General features: G+C 35.9%; 2 protein-coding genes across 2 annotated transcripts in view; one reads left to right on the top strand and one right to left on the bottom strand.

Moving 5' to 3' along the window:
* Positions 1–2,849: 2,849 nt before the first annotated feature.
* The window catches only part of LOC109579237 (uncharacterized), a 62,161-nt gene continuing 44,320 nt past the window's right edge, over positions 2,850–20,690 (bottom strand). Inside the window, exon 3 of the mRNA XM_049460919.1 lies at positions 2,850–6,824. Coding sequence (XP_049316876.1) covers positions 6,665–6,824 — 160 coding nt within the window. The 3' untranslated portion in view covers positions 2,850–6,664. The remainder of the gene's footprint in view (positions 6,825–20,690) is intronic.
* LOC125779390 (zinc finger MYM-type protein 1-like) lies at positions 7,190–11,511 on the top strand. Its single transcript, XM_049460728.1, has 2 exons — positions 7,190–8,451; positions 8,856–11,511. Exon 2 carries the CDS (start codon positions 9,223–9,225, stop codon positions 10,204–10,206), a length of 984 nt encoding a protein of 327 aa, XP_049316685.1. The 5' UTR covers positions 7,190–8,451; positions 8,856–9,222; the 3' UTR covers positions 10,207–11,511.

The raw sequence follows: 20,690 nt of genomic DNA, 5'->3' as shown, positions 1-20,690 counted from the left end.
CCATTCAATGGAGTACATATGGCAACGCACCTCCCCAAATACATTTTGCCGAAAAACACGCGCAGTAATGTCATGACGATCGGTTGTCGACTGTCCTGCAAATAAATTGTTTTTGATGTCATCCCACTGCGGATTACATGTAAATGTAATGAACAGATCCGGTCGACCGTATTTTCTTACATAACATATTGCGTCTTGTGCATATTCGTTCACATTCCGTGGGCTACCAATATACGAAGATGTCAATATAGTTAAAGCATCGGACCATTAATATTAGCATCATTCGCTATCGCATCTTGCAAATGAATATATTGTTCAGATCTTAATTTTGCTTGGTTGAACGAATAAAATTAAGACGTTCTGTTTCTATTTTGACGTACATATCAACGTTGTACTGATGATATAGTTTACGACATCTCAAGATATAATTTTGTTCTTGTGGACGAACCATCAATCGATAAGAATAAAAATTCATGGCACTAACTTTTTTCTGTACATGTAGACCTTAAAATAAGTTGAAAATGTGACTTAAGAAATTTCTACAAATGATGAAATGTCAACACACTGAAAATATTATTTACCTGTTCGTGGATCAATCATTGGTATATTTATAATGTAGCCATCGTCACCTTTCCAATGCAATATTGGGTATTGTAATGCGTCGTAACTACGATGAAGTTCCGAAACCAGTTGCAATTGGTCATTTCTACCGTGAAGTATAATATCACGCGATTGAAACTGATCACCACGAATTACAATTGCAACCTCATCAATTGTCGGTGCATTGAATCGCCTTTCATGCTCTCCAAAGGTGTTCTATCAGCCCTTATTACGATTTTGTGATGATCAGAGGGCATACGATCGAGAGCAATTTTGAATAATTGAACTAATGCGTTATGCTGATGGAAAAACCTTTGTAGCTCACAAATAATTTCCCGTCTCGTATTCAAAGCAATTGCATAACGTTGATCCAATTCACGATTTTCATCACCAATAAAATAAAATTGCAAAAATTGATAATCAGCGTCAGCATAATATTCGTGTATTTTTCTATGCAAAATAAATGCACCGTAATATAGTTCGATGTCTTTTCAAAGCCTACTTTGTTTGCCGATCTGCCTGCTACATACTAAAAACTATTATTGATGTATGTATGTTAATATGAAAACGTATAATCCGCTGGCTAAGTGGGATGAATCTGACCAAACAAATGGGTTTTTGGTATGTTTTTAAAAATAATTTCACCATACATTGAGCGCTTTTCAGCTTTCCAAGTAGGTACGAGTTAAATAAAAAAAAATGTAACATATGTGTGGTGAAATATTTTGGCCGATATCTCGAGACCCTAGTCACGGAGCGGCATCAAAAATATGCTATACTATAGAAACCATCAACAGCTTCCATTTGCTACCCATATTGTACAAACACATCCTAGGGTTACCCGGGTCCACGTTTTGGCCCATTTCTCGAGATCCTGATATCCGATTCTTAAAATTTTAAAACGCAAACCATCTACTGAATAGTCCAAACAAAGCCTAAAAATTTGGTTTGGATAAGTGAGCTCGTTCTTGAGTTATAAGGTCACAACGAAAAATGGCATTCATTTTTATATATATAGATATGGGAGCTCAGAGAAGTATTGACCCGATTCCACCGATTTTTGATACACAGAAATATTATTACAGAATGAATAACATAGAAATTCTACGTATTAAGTTTAGTCGAAATCGGTCAATTGGTCTCAAGATATGTAATTTCCCCAAAAAGTCACCCATCAACCAATTTTTACACCGATTTCCATGAAACCTTCGCATATCATTTGGGAAGTAAAATTAAATGTTCCTGGTGTATTTAGTTACTGGTTTTTGCGCTTTTAGTGGTTTTGAAAAGTATCGTTATAAAGGTTTTGAGCAGGTTTTTCTTCCGATTTCATCCATTCTCACATTGTCGGTAGGATACTGTCTTACTCGTATAATATTTACGTTGAGCAAATTTGATTGTTGTGTTTGATGTTGTATTTACCAGTATATAGAAAAATCGAAATTAAGATGATTGGAGAAAACCGAGAAAAGCTGCTGCGCGCCGAAAATAGTTAAACAAACGTCTGCTGATGTGAATCGCTCGTAGATCGTGATCGAAAGGGGCCGTCCTCTGCCAGGACGAGAGTTTTAGCTCATTGGGCTGTGAAGAGTTATGGTGGGTTGATGTACGGCGTGTATTGGTGTGTGTGTGAGTGTACACTGATGCTTCCAGTCGATGAGTGTTGTCTCCAAGTGTGGTGAGTGTGCCAGTGTTGCTTTGTGAGTGGTGTGTTGTGTGGTGTAGTGGTGTATGAGGGCGGGAAGCTTAACTCATTTAGCCAAATAGTTTAGGAGATATGTACATTAAACTTGTTAGAGAACGAGGCCACACACACCTTTTTAAACAATTTTGTCCACAGGTGCCCCTTGTTACTGCGATCTTCTGTACTAAATTATATCTTAATTTAGTGCTTAGTTATGACTTTTTATAGGTTGTCGGTTAAAGGCGATTTGTAATCGTGGCATTGGTGTGTGACCATCTACGAACTCGTAATTTTTCTATACTAAGAAACCCGCATACCAAGCTTATGTTAATACAATTATGAGTGAAAATGTTCTCTTTCTTTTAATATTAAAAATAATTTTTACAAAAAGCAATGTTTGTAAAAAATACAAACGATTTTCTTAATTTAAAAAGAATTGTGATGTTTTCACGTCTCTATCTACACCTGACGCCATAATATGATGAGTATAGTAAATTGTGTTAGTTATTTTGTTTTGCCAGTTTTATAAGTTTTCATTACAGGAAAAACGGTTTTTAAGGGTGTAAATTAATTACAAAACGTATTTGAAATTCTTCCAGTTATTCGAATATTCAGGAATATATATTCGTATACTACATTCCTCAATAGAGTATTGAAAGTTAAGAATACTTCAAAGTCAGTTGTATCTGCTGCTTGACTAAAGTAAATATTTGTCAATAGTTTATTTACATATTTTTTTTGTATATTTTAACCATTTTCATACAATAGAGTTTAAATTACTCATTTTGTTTGTTGTAAATACATCGATTTCCTTGAATAATATACTATAGGTATAAATATTCAAAATTTAAAATCTTATAAACATGTAGTTGATGTTTTTATCTTATTTTGTTTCGTTTTTGGGCAAACACACATAATAAAGACGCAAACACAGCTAGTACTTCGTTACAAATAAAAATAATATCGCTATTGGTAAACAAAATTTTAAAACTTTAGCTTCTTTATCAATTCCCAGACATATTAATTTATCTGCGTACCTGGTATACCGTTATATTATTTTTTAGTGATTAGGTAATATAATTACTGGCAAAATAATATTCAAAAGATTTAAAACGTGGATAAAGTATAAGTCTGAATGTAGATGTACATAACCGACTTAAATACTACCTAGGGAAAGTATTTCGGCATAATTGTCCAAAAAACGACTTTCAAAAAAGTCATCAAGACACGATAAAATTACTCCAAAAATGTTATGGAAGTATCAGGTATAAGGCCTTCGCGGCCTTACAACTTCCTAGACGACTTTTTGGCAGCGAACTAGTTTTTAGAATAGGAAACTTATCTGGATCTGTTAGAACCCTTGGCTGGTGGTGGTGGCATTCTGGCACCTGAGTATGATGGGGTGACACCCATCAGAAATGGCTGTAGGGCTAATGTCGAAACTGCCTCCGTCCCGTTAAAACCCTGGCTTGAGTCCCTTTGAAATGCCGACTCATTTCAAGAATTTGCCGATTTAACCCTGCATTACTAACCTCAAATCATGTCGCATGGTTACTAACCATGGGTCTTATCAACCCTCATTTGTATTATCTATTAAAATCGTTTAAACTTATAAATTGCTAAAACGTATACGTCTTTTAGTATATTGTAGTATTTTATTGTTAAATTTATAAAATGATGTGTTAAAAAATTAAATTATATACTTAAATTGAAATTAAGTTTGTATTCATTACAACATAGCTAAAAAAGTGAAAAAAAGTTATCCAGCCAGATTCCGCATAAAATGATAAGTTTTAAAGATATTGACTTCAAATAAAGTGCATTTGAAACCTGAAATATAAAAGTAAAATGTTAAAAAGAAAAATTGGAATGACTAATGCAAAAATTTTTCAATTATGTAATGTAATCGACCCAGGCTATTTTTTAAAACAATTTTTTATGCATAATATTTTACATGTTTCTTATTCTTATTGTTTATAAACGTTTAAATATGTACAAATTTAGATTACACATGTATCTTGCGTTAAAAAATATTCTTTATTTTTTGTTAATTTAAAAAGTTTGCGTGTCTGGGTCGATTCGACCCTAAGGTTAGCAATGGAGGGTTAATGTATATGTTTATAAATATATATAAAATAAGGATATCTTCATTTCTGATAAGGTATTACGGAGAAGTTTGACAACATAATAGCATAATTCATTATTTTATTCTCAATTAAGTATTGTACATATTTGTGTTATCATCATTTAATATGTTTCTCTTAATATAAAATACATATATTGTTCAGCGACGTGTTACGCGGGAAAAAACAAGATTTTCTTAAGAAATTGAATTGCAAAAAATATAAATTTCTGAGTTACATATATTTTCACTCTGCGATGTTTCAACATTGACCATTTTCCAACAACATCGCGCAGATCGATTTCGTCTACTTTATCCTTTGAAGAAGAAAGCAGCATCAAAGAATTCAAACGTTCATCCCCCATTGTTGTACGCAAATCGTTGAAAACAAATTTCAATTTACTAAAAGAACGTTCACATGAAGCTGACGTGACAGGAGCAGTCATTATGTAATGAACAATTTTATACGCAGAAGGAATGACCTTTCTCAATTTGTACGCTACTATAGAAATGTCATCGAAAGATTTACACTCTTTACATGAATCAAAAAGAATTGTGTTTCAGCAAAAATACAATCTAGATCTTCACTGAAGAACTTAGGTTCCAATTGCACAACAAATTGTATAGATTCTATTGTAATAATACTTCTGTTAGCTGGAATCCTGAACATCTCTTGAATGGGTTTGAAGGTTGACATAGTTTCTTGCAAATTATCTTGAATACAATTTGTAAAATTTTCGAGGACAATTTTTAAGTCTTTTCTATAAAATGTCTGGAAATCAAAATTACAAGCAGTTGCTGGATTATCGTCATATTTTTTTGGAGCACGGCGTGTTCTGTGGTGTTTCGAAAAGTCATTTTCAGGGTTGATCTGACACTTTTCAGCAAATGCAACTGAACTCGCTAGCAATGCGTTAATTTGTGAATCGTCATTCATTTGTTGGAATGACGTTGCTTTCAATCAGCAATAATGCGTCAATGACGTTCAATTTCTCGGCTTCCAAACTTTCTGTCAAATTTTTTACTTTAAACATTACATTTTTACAAAAAAATAATGAGCTAATAAAATCAAAATCCAGAATTTTTTTAAGCAGACCAGAAGCTAATGTACGTGTATTGTTATCAAAATTTTCTGAATCTTTTTGAATGACTTCCATAGCGTTAACAATACCTTCGAAAGAAATCCACACAGCTTTTACTGTTTCAGTCCGAGCAGTCCATCGTGTTATTGACAGGTTTTTCAGTTGCAATGCATTCTCAATATCATTTAATTCTTTTCGCAAACTAAGAAAACGTTTCGTACTTCCAGAAAAAAAAACGTACAGTGTTTCTAAAACGTTAAAGAATCCTTTAATCAAAACACTTGAATTGCATGATGTTTCAACAAATATGTTGATCCGATGAGCATGACATGGTATATAAGGGATAGATTTCTCACATTTTTCTGACAATTTTCGCTGGGTTCCTTGGGACATGTTTTTTGCAAAATCGTAGGACTGGAAAACAATTTTTTTGATCGAAATCCCCATTGAATTAAGAGCTTCTACAATTTTTTTAGCCAACCCTTCGCCCGATTTTTTTGATAGGACAAAATCCATCTTCGAACACTCGTTCATTTGAACGCCGATTCACTCGCTGATTTGAATTTTTAACATTGCTGTATACCTATATGATACGCTATGATAAACTAATCATAATCTCCTTCGTCAATTTAAACAGAACGAGTTTCTTGTGAATATAAATATTGCACATATAAAAGTAAATTAGGAGATAACCGACTTTTGAAAGAATGACGATCGATAGTAAATTCATTCTTCGAACTTAAAAAAAAATATATTAAACCACTGTTTCGAGCATTGTAGTGTTTTAATAATCCTCGTGGAAATTACGAAAAGGTGTCTTTTTAAGCTTGCTTCCGCAATTATAGAGCTATTTATTGCGTTTTACTGAAGTTAGAATTTTCATAAATGCCGGCTAGTGAATTCGCAAAGGATATGACGTAAAAATTAATGTGCAATAATATATTGTGATGAAAATCTTAAAAATATTCAATAAGTTTTTACAACAAATTTCCGGGTACTTGGCAACTCTTACTGGAATTGCCGAAATGAACTTTCAAATTTTTAGTTATGATATTAAAACGGCCGAAAATGCCGACTCGTTCATAGATGGGAGGGTGTCACATTAGTTTAAAGATTTTAATGTTGACCGAATATTGGTTGCCAGTAGTGAGAAATCTTTATTATATACATTGGCCCTTAGCCCCACTTCTGGAAGAGTCCCATGCGTTGACAACGACAATTGCTTCCCCAGAGATTGCAGCGACACGAACTATTGTAGCAGCAGTCATTGGGCCAACTATCGCAAGCACCGCCACGAGATATGCAGCCACGCCGGAAAACATGTATACGTGATGAGCTAGATGGCAAAATAAAAAATATGTTAGTTTGCATTTGTTTACAATCATTTTTTTTGTATTTTGATATCAGAAACAAGAAACAAACGTTAACTTCGGCTGCACTGAAACTAAAATTATTCTGACCATTCACTTTGTAATGTTAGCTATATGCTATGGAATGTTGGCAACACCCTGCGTGATGCTGACAAGCAGCACCCAACTTCACACATACAGTTGGCAAAATACAGTTGGCGAATACAGTTGGCGAAGAAGAGCAAACACAGTTGATCATATATTTTTTTATTTAATTAAATACCAATTCATTTTAATTTAATTATAAACAACATGTTCTAATAAATATAATAATCACTTTTTACATGGGGGCTCAACCATTCAACCGCTCAAGCCAGTGGCGTAACTACAGGGTGGCAAGTCGGCAAAATGCCACGGGCCCCCAGCCCGAAGGGGCCCCCGGTCAGAGGAAATCTCAATTCCCAACATTTATTATTACACATACACATTACTTAAGTAAAAAAAAAGTTTTGTCTTTAATTTATTTGTTACCTTCTTAGTTGCATACATAGCTAAAAAAAATATACCTAGGTATTAAACTTTCAATGCATTAGTAAAAAAAAATTTAACCCAGTTTTAGAAAGAATGGTCAAAATCCAATTACTCGTAATAATTTCGGAAACATGTGTGGACAAACATACCTCAAAAATTTGTTTATTGGTTTATATTTATATTCACTGGGCATGTCTCAGGGTGTCTCGCTGAGACTAGGTATATTGCCGCCATTAAAATCAGTGTTGCCGTTTAAGCGCATTTCGCGCTAGATAGCGCAATTCTAGACTCTTCAGCGCTTTTTTTCTCAATACAATGCGCTAACAAATATTTTTCGGAATCTAGTAGAAAATTGTAAAAATTATTGACGATCGTAAATTTAAGCCAATAAGTTAATTGTCAGAGCCGTAAAACGTTAGGAAAATAACGAGCTGGGAATTCCCCAAAGGGTTTAGTATTCGCCGACAACAATGTTATTGATGCGTTTAATATTTTGTCTCTTTTTTACATTAAAGTGTTATGTTATGACTGTCTCTGATCTTACTAACAGAGTTCAATTATAATGATACGTCATCAGTTGAAAGTTCTTAAGAAAAATTGCCACACTTTTATGTTGCCTGAACACGGTTTGAAGAAAATGACTAAAACTGTAAAAAAAGAAACGGCATCTGGTGAAGGCACACCAATCGCACCCGAACGTAATGATGACCAGAAAGATATTCAGTTATTTAATTTAGTTGATTTTGATAAATGTAATAATGGTTAAATAAATTCACATAAAAGCACATCTTCTCTTATTGCCATTAAAAATGCACAGCTAAAATTTAGCGCAATTTTGAAATGAGTTTGGTGTATTTTTTTCTTTCTCAAACGGCAACACTGCTTAAAATTTATGTTGGTAATACTTGCTGATGCTTGGGGAATCCCCGATTCGAGTTTGTATATATGAAAAACTCCACTATTGTATTACGCAAGAACTCACCAAGCAATTAGCAGTTTATTGTTGTAAGATTTGGTTGTTTGTTGCAAGTGAAGATATATTTAATTAGTTAATTGTGAAAATAGGTTGACAATGTCTACTGGGTAAGAATTTTATTCTAATATTTAAATTAATTTATACTATTACAATTATTTTAATTTTTAATCTACCCATAAAATTAATCATTTACATCGTCGGTAGGTATCGGTAGTAAAGTTTGAAATCACAAGTTACGAAATTATTATTTAAAATAATGATTCTCATCGCGCATTTCAAAATCAATTCACTATTTTGACATTCGTAACCACCAAAACTATTTCGGTACCTATGTTCATCGTTCTTTCAAAACTTACAAAATTTGACACTTGAATTGAACTTTGAACAATCGGTGGACTTTCGTTATAAACATTTTTACGGTCGCTTTTTTGGCATTTGTTAGCAATTAAGTAGATTTTTCAATAAATAAAAGCTATAGTATTATTACAAACTTTTTGCGGTTTTGTTCTAGAAAGTATCAGAGTGGAAGCGAAAAAAGAAAGCGAAAGAAGGAGTCTGAAGAACAAAATAAAAAGTTACCTAAAATAAGTCAGTACTTTAATAATCAAGATAGTATACAAGAAGAAGTGGCAATATCGCAGGGCCCGATAACAGTGAATATTTATATTCAGAGCAACCACAACTGTAAACCAAAAGGCCCCTTGTTAAGGGATAGTAACAATAGATCTTTCTTAGATAAATATTATTACACTGTTTCTAAATCTGGCGTAAAGTTAGAACGTACATGGCTGTCCTATTCTCTATTGCTTCAAAAAGCATATTGTGCACCATGTTGGTTATTCGCAAATAGGGCGTCTAAAAATATACAAAATATTTGAATGGAAGGCAATGATGATTGGAAACATATTGTGGAAGCCATAGAAAGACATGAGACATCGAAAGAACATTTGCATTCATGTTTTGTACATCGACAGTGGCAGTTACATGGAACACTAGATGAAGAGCAAGAGTCCATTATCAAGAGAGAAAATTTTTTTTGGCGCCAGGTACTCACTAGACTTCTTGATGTTACTCTGATACTTTCAATCTGTAATTTAGCTTTTCGTGGTCATAAAGAAACGGTATATGGCAACGATTCTGGTCCAAAAGGAAATTTTTTGAGTATTGTTGAGTTATTAGCCAAATACGAACCTATTTTACAAGAGTTGCTAAGCAAACCTAAGGACCAGATTAAATACTTAAGTCCAAAAATACAAAATGACCTCATTGCTGTTCTGGTTCAAAAAGTGGAAAATGCCCTGGTAAATGAAATAGTCACCGCGCCGTTTTATTCCATTTTGTTTGATACTACTCAAGATATTTCCAAAACAGATCAATTGTGTGAACTTTACCGTTACTGTGTAATCGAGAAAGATGAAAATGGAACTCCAAAGGCTCTCGTAATTAAAGAGTCATTTTTAAGATTTCATGAGGATCAAACTGCCTTAGCAATGTCCAAGCAGATAATAAAATCCATAAATGGCAAAAGTATTTCTCTGAATAAGTGCCGTGGACAAGGGTACGATGGAGCTAATACTATGAAAGGTACTTATGGCGGAATTCAAAAACTCATAAGAGATATAGAGCCAAATGCAGTGTATGTCCATTGTGCTGCTCATAATTTAAACTTGGTAGTAAATGATGCAGTAAAAGAGGTCATAGAAATACAAACATTATTCGAAACTGTGCAACAAATTTATAATTTTTTTGGCCATAGTATTAGACGATGGAATATATTATCTAGTTTTATATCTGACAACAAAAAAGGAGAAACCGTTATATCATCAAATTCAGTAACATTAAAAACAATGAATCCAACTTGATGGGCAGGACGCTTTGATGCCATGTTTGCTTTAAAGGTTCGATTTGTTGATGTTCAAAAAGCGCTAACAAAAACCATTTTATCAAATTCCAAATCAGATGAGAGAAATGAAGCTATCTTGCTAAAGAAGAAGGTAGAGAACTACAATTTTATTATGTTGCTGGTTTTCCATTGCAAAGTCTTACAAACCATAGACGCGGCTTCTAAAGCACTTCAATCTAAAGCCGTCGATCTTTCAAATGCTTCAAAGCGTTTGCAAGTCTGTCTAGAAGAACTTGAAAAGTATCGACATGAATTTGAAGATTTAAAAACGGAAGCAAATAGTATTGCAGTTAAATGGTCTATAAACCCTGAATTTCCTAAAACTCGTCAGAGAAAAGTGAAACGTCATTTTGATGAAATTTGTGAGGATGAACGTCTCCAAGATCCTGAAAGCTTGTTTAAAGTGAACGTATTCTATCGTGTATTAGACATCATCATTAATCAACTTAGATCGCGTTTCCTTGGAATGATTGAAATTGTTTCCAATTTTAGTGTTTGCAGCCTGCCACTTTGCAAAACTTGAATGATACTGATTTATTGGAAAAGGCTTTAGCATTTGTCCATTTATATAAAAAAGATATATCTATGTCGTTTTCCAAAGAAATTCTCAGTTTTCGATCCTCTTTTAAACACGAAATAGAAAGGTCGTCTTATTAATAATAAAGAATCATTTTATATCTTCAAGCTTTCCTGAAGTGTGCACTGCATTTCTGTTATTTCTCACCATTCCTGTAACTACGACTAGTGCCGAGCGATCATTTTCAAAACTGAAATTGATAAAAACTTATTTAAGAAATTCTATGGGACAAGAAAGGTTAAGCAATTTGGCTATTCTATCCATCGAAAATTCTATGGCCCGAAATTTGAACTTTGATGATGTCAATAACACTTTTGCTGAACAGAAAGTCCGAAGAAAGGAATTTTAATAATTAAAATTGTGTACTTAAAATAAAATTGTGATTTCAGTTCAATATGTACTTTAAATTAGGTACCTTTAATTAAAAGTGAATAATTAGCAAATCAAGAAATTATAATTATAAAGTTTGTATGTACCTACTTCACGTAGTGATTTATTAGTTAACTCTTACAAATAAAAGTGTATAAATAAATATTATAAAATAAAAAATACTATTGTTGTTGGTTCAGCTTCTTTATATATTGGGGAAGTGGGAGGGCAGGGGGCCCATTCGATGAATTTGCCACGGGCCTCGAACGGTATAGTTACGCCACTGCTCAAGCTCAACCTTTGAACGGATAAGTTGTTAGAATGATGCCTGTATGAAGATCGAGCAAAAAGAAGAAGGAAGTAGCAGAAAAAAATCTATTTGAAGCTGAAAAAGTTAATCCAGAGTTAGTAAAAGTTGATAAAGAGAACACATTTTCATTAAAGTTGATCGAAATGGAGAAAACAGCGGAAAAATTCGAAATTCAGAACTCGAACGTGTATGGTAGTGGAATAAATTCAAGCGGTCTAGTCGAGTTATTAAAAATGCTGAACTCAGGCAAAAACGCGTCAGTCGACCAATTCAAAAAACTTGTTCCAGAATATGATGGCGTGACAGTTCCAATTGGAAAGTGGTTGGAAAATTTCAACGAGAATGCTGACGCATATGAGCTTACCGAAAAGCAAAAATATGTAAATGCGAGGAATAAAATGAGAGGCACGGCAAAACTGTTCCTGGAAACAGTGAGTGTTTCGAACTTCGATGCTTTGTGCGAAGCGATCAAAGAAGAATTCGACATAAAGTTCAACAGTGCTGACATACATCAGGAGTTAATGCAAAGGCAAAATAAGAACGACGAGAATATTTACGAATATATTCTGCAAATGAGGAAGCTGGTGCACTGGGATCGATAGAAGACGAAGTAGTTATTCGCTACATTGTGGACGGAATAAAGGTGCGTGGCGATTTGAAATATCCATTGTATAGTTCTAAAACATTTAAAGAACTAAAAGAGCGTTTCGGAATTATATAGCAAATTAGTCACAAGCAGAGCAGCAGCGGCGCTGTACAAAAAAGAAATTATACGAAGCTTGCACAAAATGTAGACATTGTTAAAATGCTTTAAATGCAACGGCAATGGTCACATCGCAATAAATTGTGAATATGCTAACAAGTGATAAACGAAGTAAGTGAATGCGAATTAGCAACAAGTACATCTCATGTTTGATAGACACAGGTGCAGATGTGTCACTTATGCAGCAATGTGTTCATGAAAAAAATTTTGGTAATCACGGCCTACAAAAAAGTTTTGCGAGACTGTATGGTTTGGGAAATATTGCGATTGCGGCAAAAGGTTCGTTATCGTTAGAAGTTGAAGTTGATAATATAAAAACTGAGCATACATTTCTTGTCGTAGCTGATCATAAAAAAAACAACGAAGTTATTGTCGGATATGATTTCATTCAGCGTTTCCAATTAGAGTTTAATGCTAAGGGATATGTTTTCTCCGATAAGACAAATATACGAGAAGAGGTTGAATTAAAATGCGTATACAATATTATAGAAAAGGTGCCAGAAATTGATGATCCGCCTCAATATAGAAATGATGTTAATAAATTAATAAATGAATACAATCCTGCAGTTATTCCGATTGAACATCCTTTTCTTCTTCCTCTTAATTGGCATAGAAACCGCTTACACGATTATAGCCGAGTTAACAACCGCGCGCCAGTCGTTTCTTCTTTTCGCTAGGTGGCGCCAATTGGATATTCCAAGCGCAGCCAGGACCTTCTCCACTTGGCCATTCCAACGGAGTGGAGGTCTTCTTCTTCCTCTGCTTCCCCCGACGGGTACTGCGTCTAATACTTTAAGAGCTGGAGTGTTTTCGTCCATCCGGACAACATGACCTAGCCAGCGTAGCCACTGTCTTTTAATTCGCTGAATTATGCCAATGTCGTCGTATATCTCGTACAGCGCATCGTTCCATCGAATGCGATATTCGCCGTGGCCAACGCGGAAAGGACCATAAATTTTTCCCAGAACTTTTCTCTCAAAAACTCGCAACGTCGACTCATCCGTTGTTGACATCGCCCAAGTCTCTACACCATATAGCAGGACGGGAATTATGAGCGACTTATAGAGTTTGGCTTTTGTTCGTCGAGAGAGGACTTTACTTTTCAATTGCCTACTAAGTCCGAAATAGCATCTATTGGCAAGAGTTTTCCTGCGTTTGATTTCCAGGCTGACTTTGCTGGTGGTTTTTATACTGGTTTCTAAATAGACGAAATTATCTACAACCTCAAAGTTATGACTGTCAACAGTGACGTGACAGCCAAGTCGCGAGTGCGACGACTGTTTGTTTGGTGACAGGAGATATTTCGTCAAGCCCTCGTTCACTGCCAGACCCATTTGCGTTGCTTCCTTGTCCAGTCTGGAGAAAGCAGAGCTAACGGCGCGGCTGTTGAGGCTGCTGATATCAACATCATCGGCATACGCCAACAGCTGTACACTCTCATAGAAAATTGAGCCTGTTCGATAAAGTTCTGCAGCTCGAATTATTTTCTGGGGTGTTGTGTGTCGATTCTCCTTTCACGGGTCTTTTCCAAAATTTGGCGCATGGTGAATATCTGGTCGGTTGTTGATTTGCCAGGTCTAAAGCCACACTGATAAGGTCCAATCAGTTTGTTGACGGTGGGCTTTAATCTTTCACACAATACGCTCGATAGAAGCTTATATGCGATATTAAGGAGGCTAATCCCACAGTAGTTGGCGCAGATTGTGGGGTCTCCTTTTTTCCTTAAATTCCAATCGTTGGGCATGCTTTCGTCCGACCATATTTTACAAAGAAGCTGATGCATGCTCCTTATCAGTTCTTCGCCGCCGTTTTTGAATAATTCGGCCGGCAATCCGTCAGCCCCTGCCGCTTTGTTGATCTTCAGGCGGGCAATTGCTATTCGAACTTCTACATGGTCGGGTAGTGGAACGTCTGCTCCATCGTCATCGATTGGGGAATCCGGTTCGCCTTCTTCTAGCGTTGTGCGTTCACTGCTATCCAGCAGGCTGGAGAAGTGTTCCCTCCATAATTTAAGCATGCTCTGGGCATCGGTGACTAGATCACCTTTGGGGGTTCTATAAGAGTATGCTCCGGTCTTGAAACCTTCTGTAAGCCGCCGCATTTTTTCGTAGAACTTTCAAGAATTATTCCTGTCGGCCAGCTTATCAAGCTCTTCGTATTCACGCATTTCGGCCTCTTTCTTTTTCTGTCTGCAAATGCGTCTCGCTTCCCTCTCCAACTTTCGATATCTATCCCATCCCGCACGTGTTGTGGTCGATCGTAATGTTGCGAGGTAGGCAGCCTGTTTTCTCTCCGCTGCGACACGGCACTCCTCGTCGTACCAGCTGTTCTTTTGCACTTTCCGAAAACCAATGGTTTCGGTTGCAGCTGTACGTAAAGAGTTTGAAATACCGTCCTACAGTTCCTTTATACAGAGTTGTTGACGAGTGCTCTCAGAGAGCAAGAGTGCAAGCCGAGTAGAAAATCGTTCAGCTGTCTGTTGTGATTGCAGCTTCTCGACGTCGAACATTCCTTGTGTTTGCTGGCGTGCGTTTTTTGATGCATAGAGGCGGGTGCGAATCTTTGCTGCAACAAGATAGTGGTCCGAGTCGATGTTAGGACCTCTGAGCGCACGCACATCTAAAACACTGGAGACGTGTCTTCCGTCTATCACAACATGATCGATCTGGTTGCTGGTTTTTCGATCCGGAGACAGCCAGGTAGCTTGATGAATCTTTTTATGGTGGAATCTAGTACTACAGATAACCATATTTCGGGCCCCGGCGAAGTCGATCAGCCTCAACCCATTTGGGGATGTTTCCTCGTGGAGGCTGAATTAGCCGACCGTTGTGCCAAAGATACCTTCTTTGCCCACCCTGGCATTAAAGTCGCCAAGCACGATTTTGACATCGTGGCGGGGGCAGCTGTCATAAGTGCGCTCCAAACGTCATAGAAGGCATCTTTGGTCACATCGTCCTTCTCTTCCGCCGGGGCGTGGGCGCAAATCAGCGATATGTTGAAGAACCTCGCTTTGATGCGGATTGTGGCTTTACGTTCATTCTCCGGAGTGAATGATAGTACTCGGCGACGGAGTCTCTCTCCCACCACGAATCCCACACCAAACTTGCGCTCCTTTATACGGCTACTCTAGTAAATGCCACAAGGACCTACTCGTATCTGCCCTTGTACCGTCTATCGCATTTCTTGAACGGCGGTGATGTCAGCCTTTATCTTTACGAGGACATCTACCAACTGGGCAGCGGCAGCTTCCCAATTAGCAGCCGGACATTCCACGTGCATGCCCTCAAATCATAGTCCTTATTTCGTTTGCCATGGTCGTCATCAAAAGTGGGGTCTCTCATCCGAGGCTGTTGTTGGTTTTTCATTGGGAGTGTTTTTTTACGTGGCTGGTCCCAAACCCAGCGCACAACCCAATGCAGGGGCTGTTTCGCCTTCTCACTTTAGCTCGCCTTCAAACGGATGTTCTTAGGCTACCTAGAGGATACTTGGTCAAAGACCGGAAGTCGTGAGCTGCTTGAGTCATATGTAAAAGAATCGTTTCTGGCCACTCCCAAATAAATGGCGATCAGAGAACTTTCCTCACTTGCGTGAACTTCTGCACATGACTCCGTCCTCCTATTCAGCTGAAAATAATATCAAAAGACATGACATAGCCAGTAAAGTTGTTTTTGCAAAGAAAAAAGATGGAAGTTATCGTGTTTGCATAGACTATCGTAAACTAAATGCTGCTGTATTAAAAGATCGTTTCCCTGTTCCAATCATCGATGAAGTGTTAGAGAAGATGCAATCAGCGATATTCTTTACGGTTATGGACCTCAAAAACGAGTTCTGAATGTGCCGATTGAAAAAAGTAGTCAGAAATATACAGCATTTATAACCAGAGAAGGTTTGTTTGAATTTTGCTAAGGCACCGTTTGGATTTGGTAATTCACCAGCAGTGTTTATGAGGTACTTAAACTATATTTTTCACAGATGGATAAACGACGGTATCATGGAGTTATACAATATGTTTTCGGTTTTCGGTTGTTTTCGGTCAGACAGAGGACAAATGTCTGAAGAATGTAAAAATGGTTCTGTAGAAGGCGCAAAGTTTCGGTTTAGAAATAAAATGGTCCAAATGCAAGTTTCTAAAAGAGAAAATTAGTTTTTGGGTCATGAAATTCATCATGGTAGTGTATGGCCTGGAAGAGATAAAATCACCTAAAAATATCAGAGGCGTCCAAGCTTTCTTAGGTTTGACGGAATATTTTAGAAAGTTTCTTCAAAATTATGCCATCACAGCTAGGCCATTAACACAGTTACTGAAGGAAGAAGCAGAATTTCAGATTGGTCCATCGCAGCAACAAGCGATCCAAAAAGACTTTTTCATAGCACATTTAGAAAAGAAGGTGAAGCAACACATATCAAACTGCGTTGAGTGAATAGTACACAATCGCAAAGAAGGAATGCAGAAAGAATTTTTACATTGCATAAATAAGGGTGACTACCCACTGGCAACTATCCATGTCGATCATTTGGGTATCTTAGATTCTACGTCGAAAAACTATAAGTATATTTTCGCAATAGTTGGTGGTTTTTTCTAAATTCGTTTGGCTATTTCCGACCAAAACAACAGACGCTCAAGAGGTAATAAAGCATTTGAGTACATGGGTAACAATTTTTATAAAACCCGCAACGTATTATCAGCGATAAAGGTGCAACATTTTTATCAAATTTATTTAAAGAATTTTGTAACGAAAATAAAATTGAGCATATAAAAATAACAACAGGCGTTCCTAGAGGCAATAGACAAATTGAACGAGTCAATAGATTAATTCTTTCTATGTTGTCGAAATTGTCAGCTAATGATCCAGCTAATGATCCAGCTATGTGGTACCAGTATGCAGCATTTTTGTACCATAAAGCTATAAACGCGCACGTTCACTCATCAACAAAATTTACACCTTACGAAATTATGTTTGGAGTAAAGTTAAAAGGGAAAGGTCTAGTGACATTATAAAACTACTCCAAGAAGAATTGTTGGAGGTATTCCAAGAAGATCGTCGCACAATGAGAGAAGAATGCAGAGCATATATTCAGAAAGCTCAAGAAACGTAAAAAAAAAAACTTTGACAAAAAACGAAAACTCAGTACAGAATATCAAAAAGGAAATTTAGTCGCAATAAAAGTAACTCATTTTTCAAACATAAAGTTATCGAACAAATTAAATGGACATTATAGAGTCAAACGCAATAGGAGGTACTCTGTCGAAAAAGCAGCAGATTTTATGGGACCCAAGGTTACACCCACTAGGGTTGATAATATGAAGCTTTGGGTGCATTTCGATGAAAACTGGTCATCTGAGACAGACGATGAGCAGGATGGCCGAATGTAATGTTGGCAACACCCTGCGTGATACTGGCAAGCAGCAACCAACTTCACATCTCAAGGAGTAGCGACAGTTGGCGATCACAGTTGGCAAAATACAGTTGGCGAAGAAGAGCAAACGCAGCAGATCATATATTTTTCTATTTAATTAAATACCAATTCACTTTAACTTAATTATAAATAATATTTTCTAATAAACATAATAATCACTTTTTACATGCCATAGTAGTATGATATCGATATAATGACAGAATTTCAGTACCCATCGTCACCTTTCAAGCTGACTTATTGAAATATTTTATTTTACGTTCCTATCTTTTTCCATTAGAACTATTGTATTCTTAGCGAAATGCATAAGTAAAGGACATAAGGAAAGAAGATATTTTGTATTCGAAGTTTACGAAATCAAGTAAAAGTAATAGATCTCCGCGCATAATATGGAAGAATGGTCATAAAAGACCCCGAAACACTATAGGCGCAAAATTTAATTTCAAGTGCATGGAACTGGTTGGTCATCAAATTAAGTCTTATCTAGCAACGCAATGGATTTGATAAAAAAATGTCTACCCGAAGATGAAGCATTCGCAAAGATGATGTTTCAGCGTCTTATTATCCTCCGCGTATGCTCTGCATTCCGCCGAATGCACTCTTCAAATTTTTTGAAGGAAGGATCTTAAGAGTATGTACACTGTGATGACTGCTACAATATTCCTAAGTTTGCTTTTTCCTAAAAGTAGACGATACCCTAAAGTGGCGTGCTATGTCCTGTGTTGCTAATATTCAAAAACCTGAAGTGTTTCTCTAGGGTGTATTGCTTCAAACGACCCTTGGAGGAGCTGAATAGTATAGGGCAGGATATTGTGTTCCTGGCAATCCCCGAGCTATCAACTCGTCTGCCCTTTCGTTTCCTTCTATTCCTATATGATTGGGTGCCCAAATGATATTATATTAACCGTGTTATTCATTGAGAGTAACTATTTATTGCCTGCTAGATAACCCAACGCAATGAGTTCGTCAGTGAATACGTAGCCACACCTTGGGGCAATGGCTCTTTTGCAGGAGTTCCAGATTCGAAGGGCTTTGGAAATCCTGTTCTCAAGGTCTAGCTTATGTTTTCTATCTAGTTATGATAATCCCCGAGATATTTAATAGGGCTCGAGCAATAGCTCTACTCTTTCAAGATGGGGATTGAATTGGGAAATTTTTGGTGTTATGTTAAATGTGGAATGTTTTTAGTTGAAACTTTTCGCTTCTTCCTCTAACTTCCCGAAACGCTTACAATAAGCCAATCGGTGTGCCTCAAACATCCGTCCTGATTTTGAAACTTGGAACTGTACTCTTACGTCTTGTGATGGACTGCAGACTTACGTGTCGTACAATATGAGAGTGAGGGAGGCTACGGAGTCAGACTTTAAGATAAAATATGGTAAGAAAAACAAATATAAAATTCTATATAGTCCACCACAGTCATATTGGGTAGTCGAAAAAGTCTTCTCGTATTTCTATTCAAACTTCAATTTATTTTTTTTTATATTTATACTAATAAATAAATAAACAAATCTGTACCAATTCGGTCGACCACTTTTTACCATTTTTCCGCCAGAGATATTATTGCAACAATTTTGTTCTGCTACACGAACTGATACAGCATTGTCATTTTTTTTGGTTAAATGAAGCCTTCCAACACTATATGGTATGATACAATGTGATTGGTAGCACTGGAGATATACAAGTGCAGCGACATCTACTGACAAAATACGAAAAAACTTTTTCGACCCAATATTACTTAAGTTATTTACAACACAGATTGTTTTAATCAAAATATGTTCCACAATCCAATTTTTATACTCTTGCAACTAGTTGCAAGTATTATAGATTTGCTCACCTAACGGCTGTACGTATCACCTAAAACTAATGGAGATTAATATAGGATTATATATATGAGGTATTCCATACCAAATCGACCACTTTTGAACCCGATCCCTTTAGGTTTTGCTGAAACTTATCCATCCTTTTCTACCCTTTGAAAAACATTTTTGAGAATTTCAAATAGCCATAACTTTTGTAGAAATTGACTTTTGGGAACGTTTTTTTTTTAATTTTTGTTTTTGAATGAATTTTGCGGAAAAATACACGAAAAAGATTTAACACGATCAATTGAAGCATGTTCGCGAATAACGTTGTAAGCGACAGATTTAGAAATGTTAAGGAAATGAAATAAACGTTTAAAGCTTAAAGTTTTATCTATTTTGGATTTTTTTTTTTATTTTTTCAGTAGTAATCTGTCTATTTAGAATGAATAAATTGAAATAAAAAATTAATAAAATAGTTAAACTAATAAAAAAAAACGAAATTAAACTCTTTAAATGGAAAAACGTTTTATATCCAAAATTAAATGGATGTTAACACGTTATTCCACTATGCATAACATATAGTAGGATGGCGTTTGAAACGTTTTTCCGTCAACGTATTTGGAAAGTAAAGGTTTCAAAACCAAAAAAATTGTATTTCAGTAATAAACAAACAAAGAAGGTTATAAACAAAACGAAAAATCTTTTATTTCAAATAAATTTAAACGATATTTCCGCAAAATGTAATTCACAACGGATATGTAGTAAATAGTATAGAGTATCAATATATGTATTGGTTTATCTTTCATGGCAACTGTTTATAAAACTGTGCACAGTTTTCTGGTAAATACGACGCCATTGCCAGAAGGTCCTACTTGTTTTCATCACTTATTTTTATTGGATCATTCCTGAGCATTGGCAAAGTATAACTCGCATAATTTAGGTTTTTTTTTTGAGCGCAAATTATAAGAAGTCCATGTTTCTGCTATATTATGCTGCTTACGCATTTTAAGTGTGTTTGGATCGTCTCTAGAAATTTGTATCCACTTTGCAGCAGTTATTTTGCACAAAGGATTTCTATATAAATTTTTGACTGGCATCTCAAAGTTTTTAAATTCATATAGAGCCATTTGATGAATCTGCAATGGATTCGAAGGCCTTGCAAAATGAATCATATGCCTGTGTATAAAGTTGAGCTGTTTTTTTC

This window comes from Bactrocera dorsalis, chromosome 6 (assembly GCF_023373825.1).
Source record: "Bactrocera dorsalis isolate Fly_Bdor chromosome 6, ASM2337382v1, whole genome shotgun sequence".
Classification (NCBI taxonomy): Eukaryota; Metazoa; Arthropoda; class Insecta; order Diptera; family Tephritidae; genus Bactrocera; species Bactrocera dorsalis.
Note: the sequence above shows the minus strand (reverse complement) of the source record. Positions and strands in the feature narration are given on the sequence as shown.

Bases quoted from the DNA above. Each gene is read 5' to 3' on its own strand.
- LOC125779390 (XM_049460728.1), top strand. From the start codon at position 9,223: ATGGAAGGCAATGATGATTGGAAACATATTGTGGAAGCCATAGAAAGA.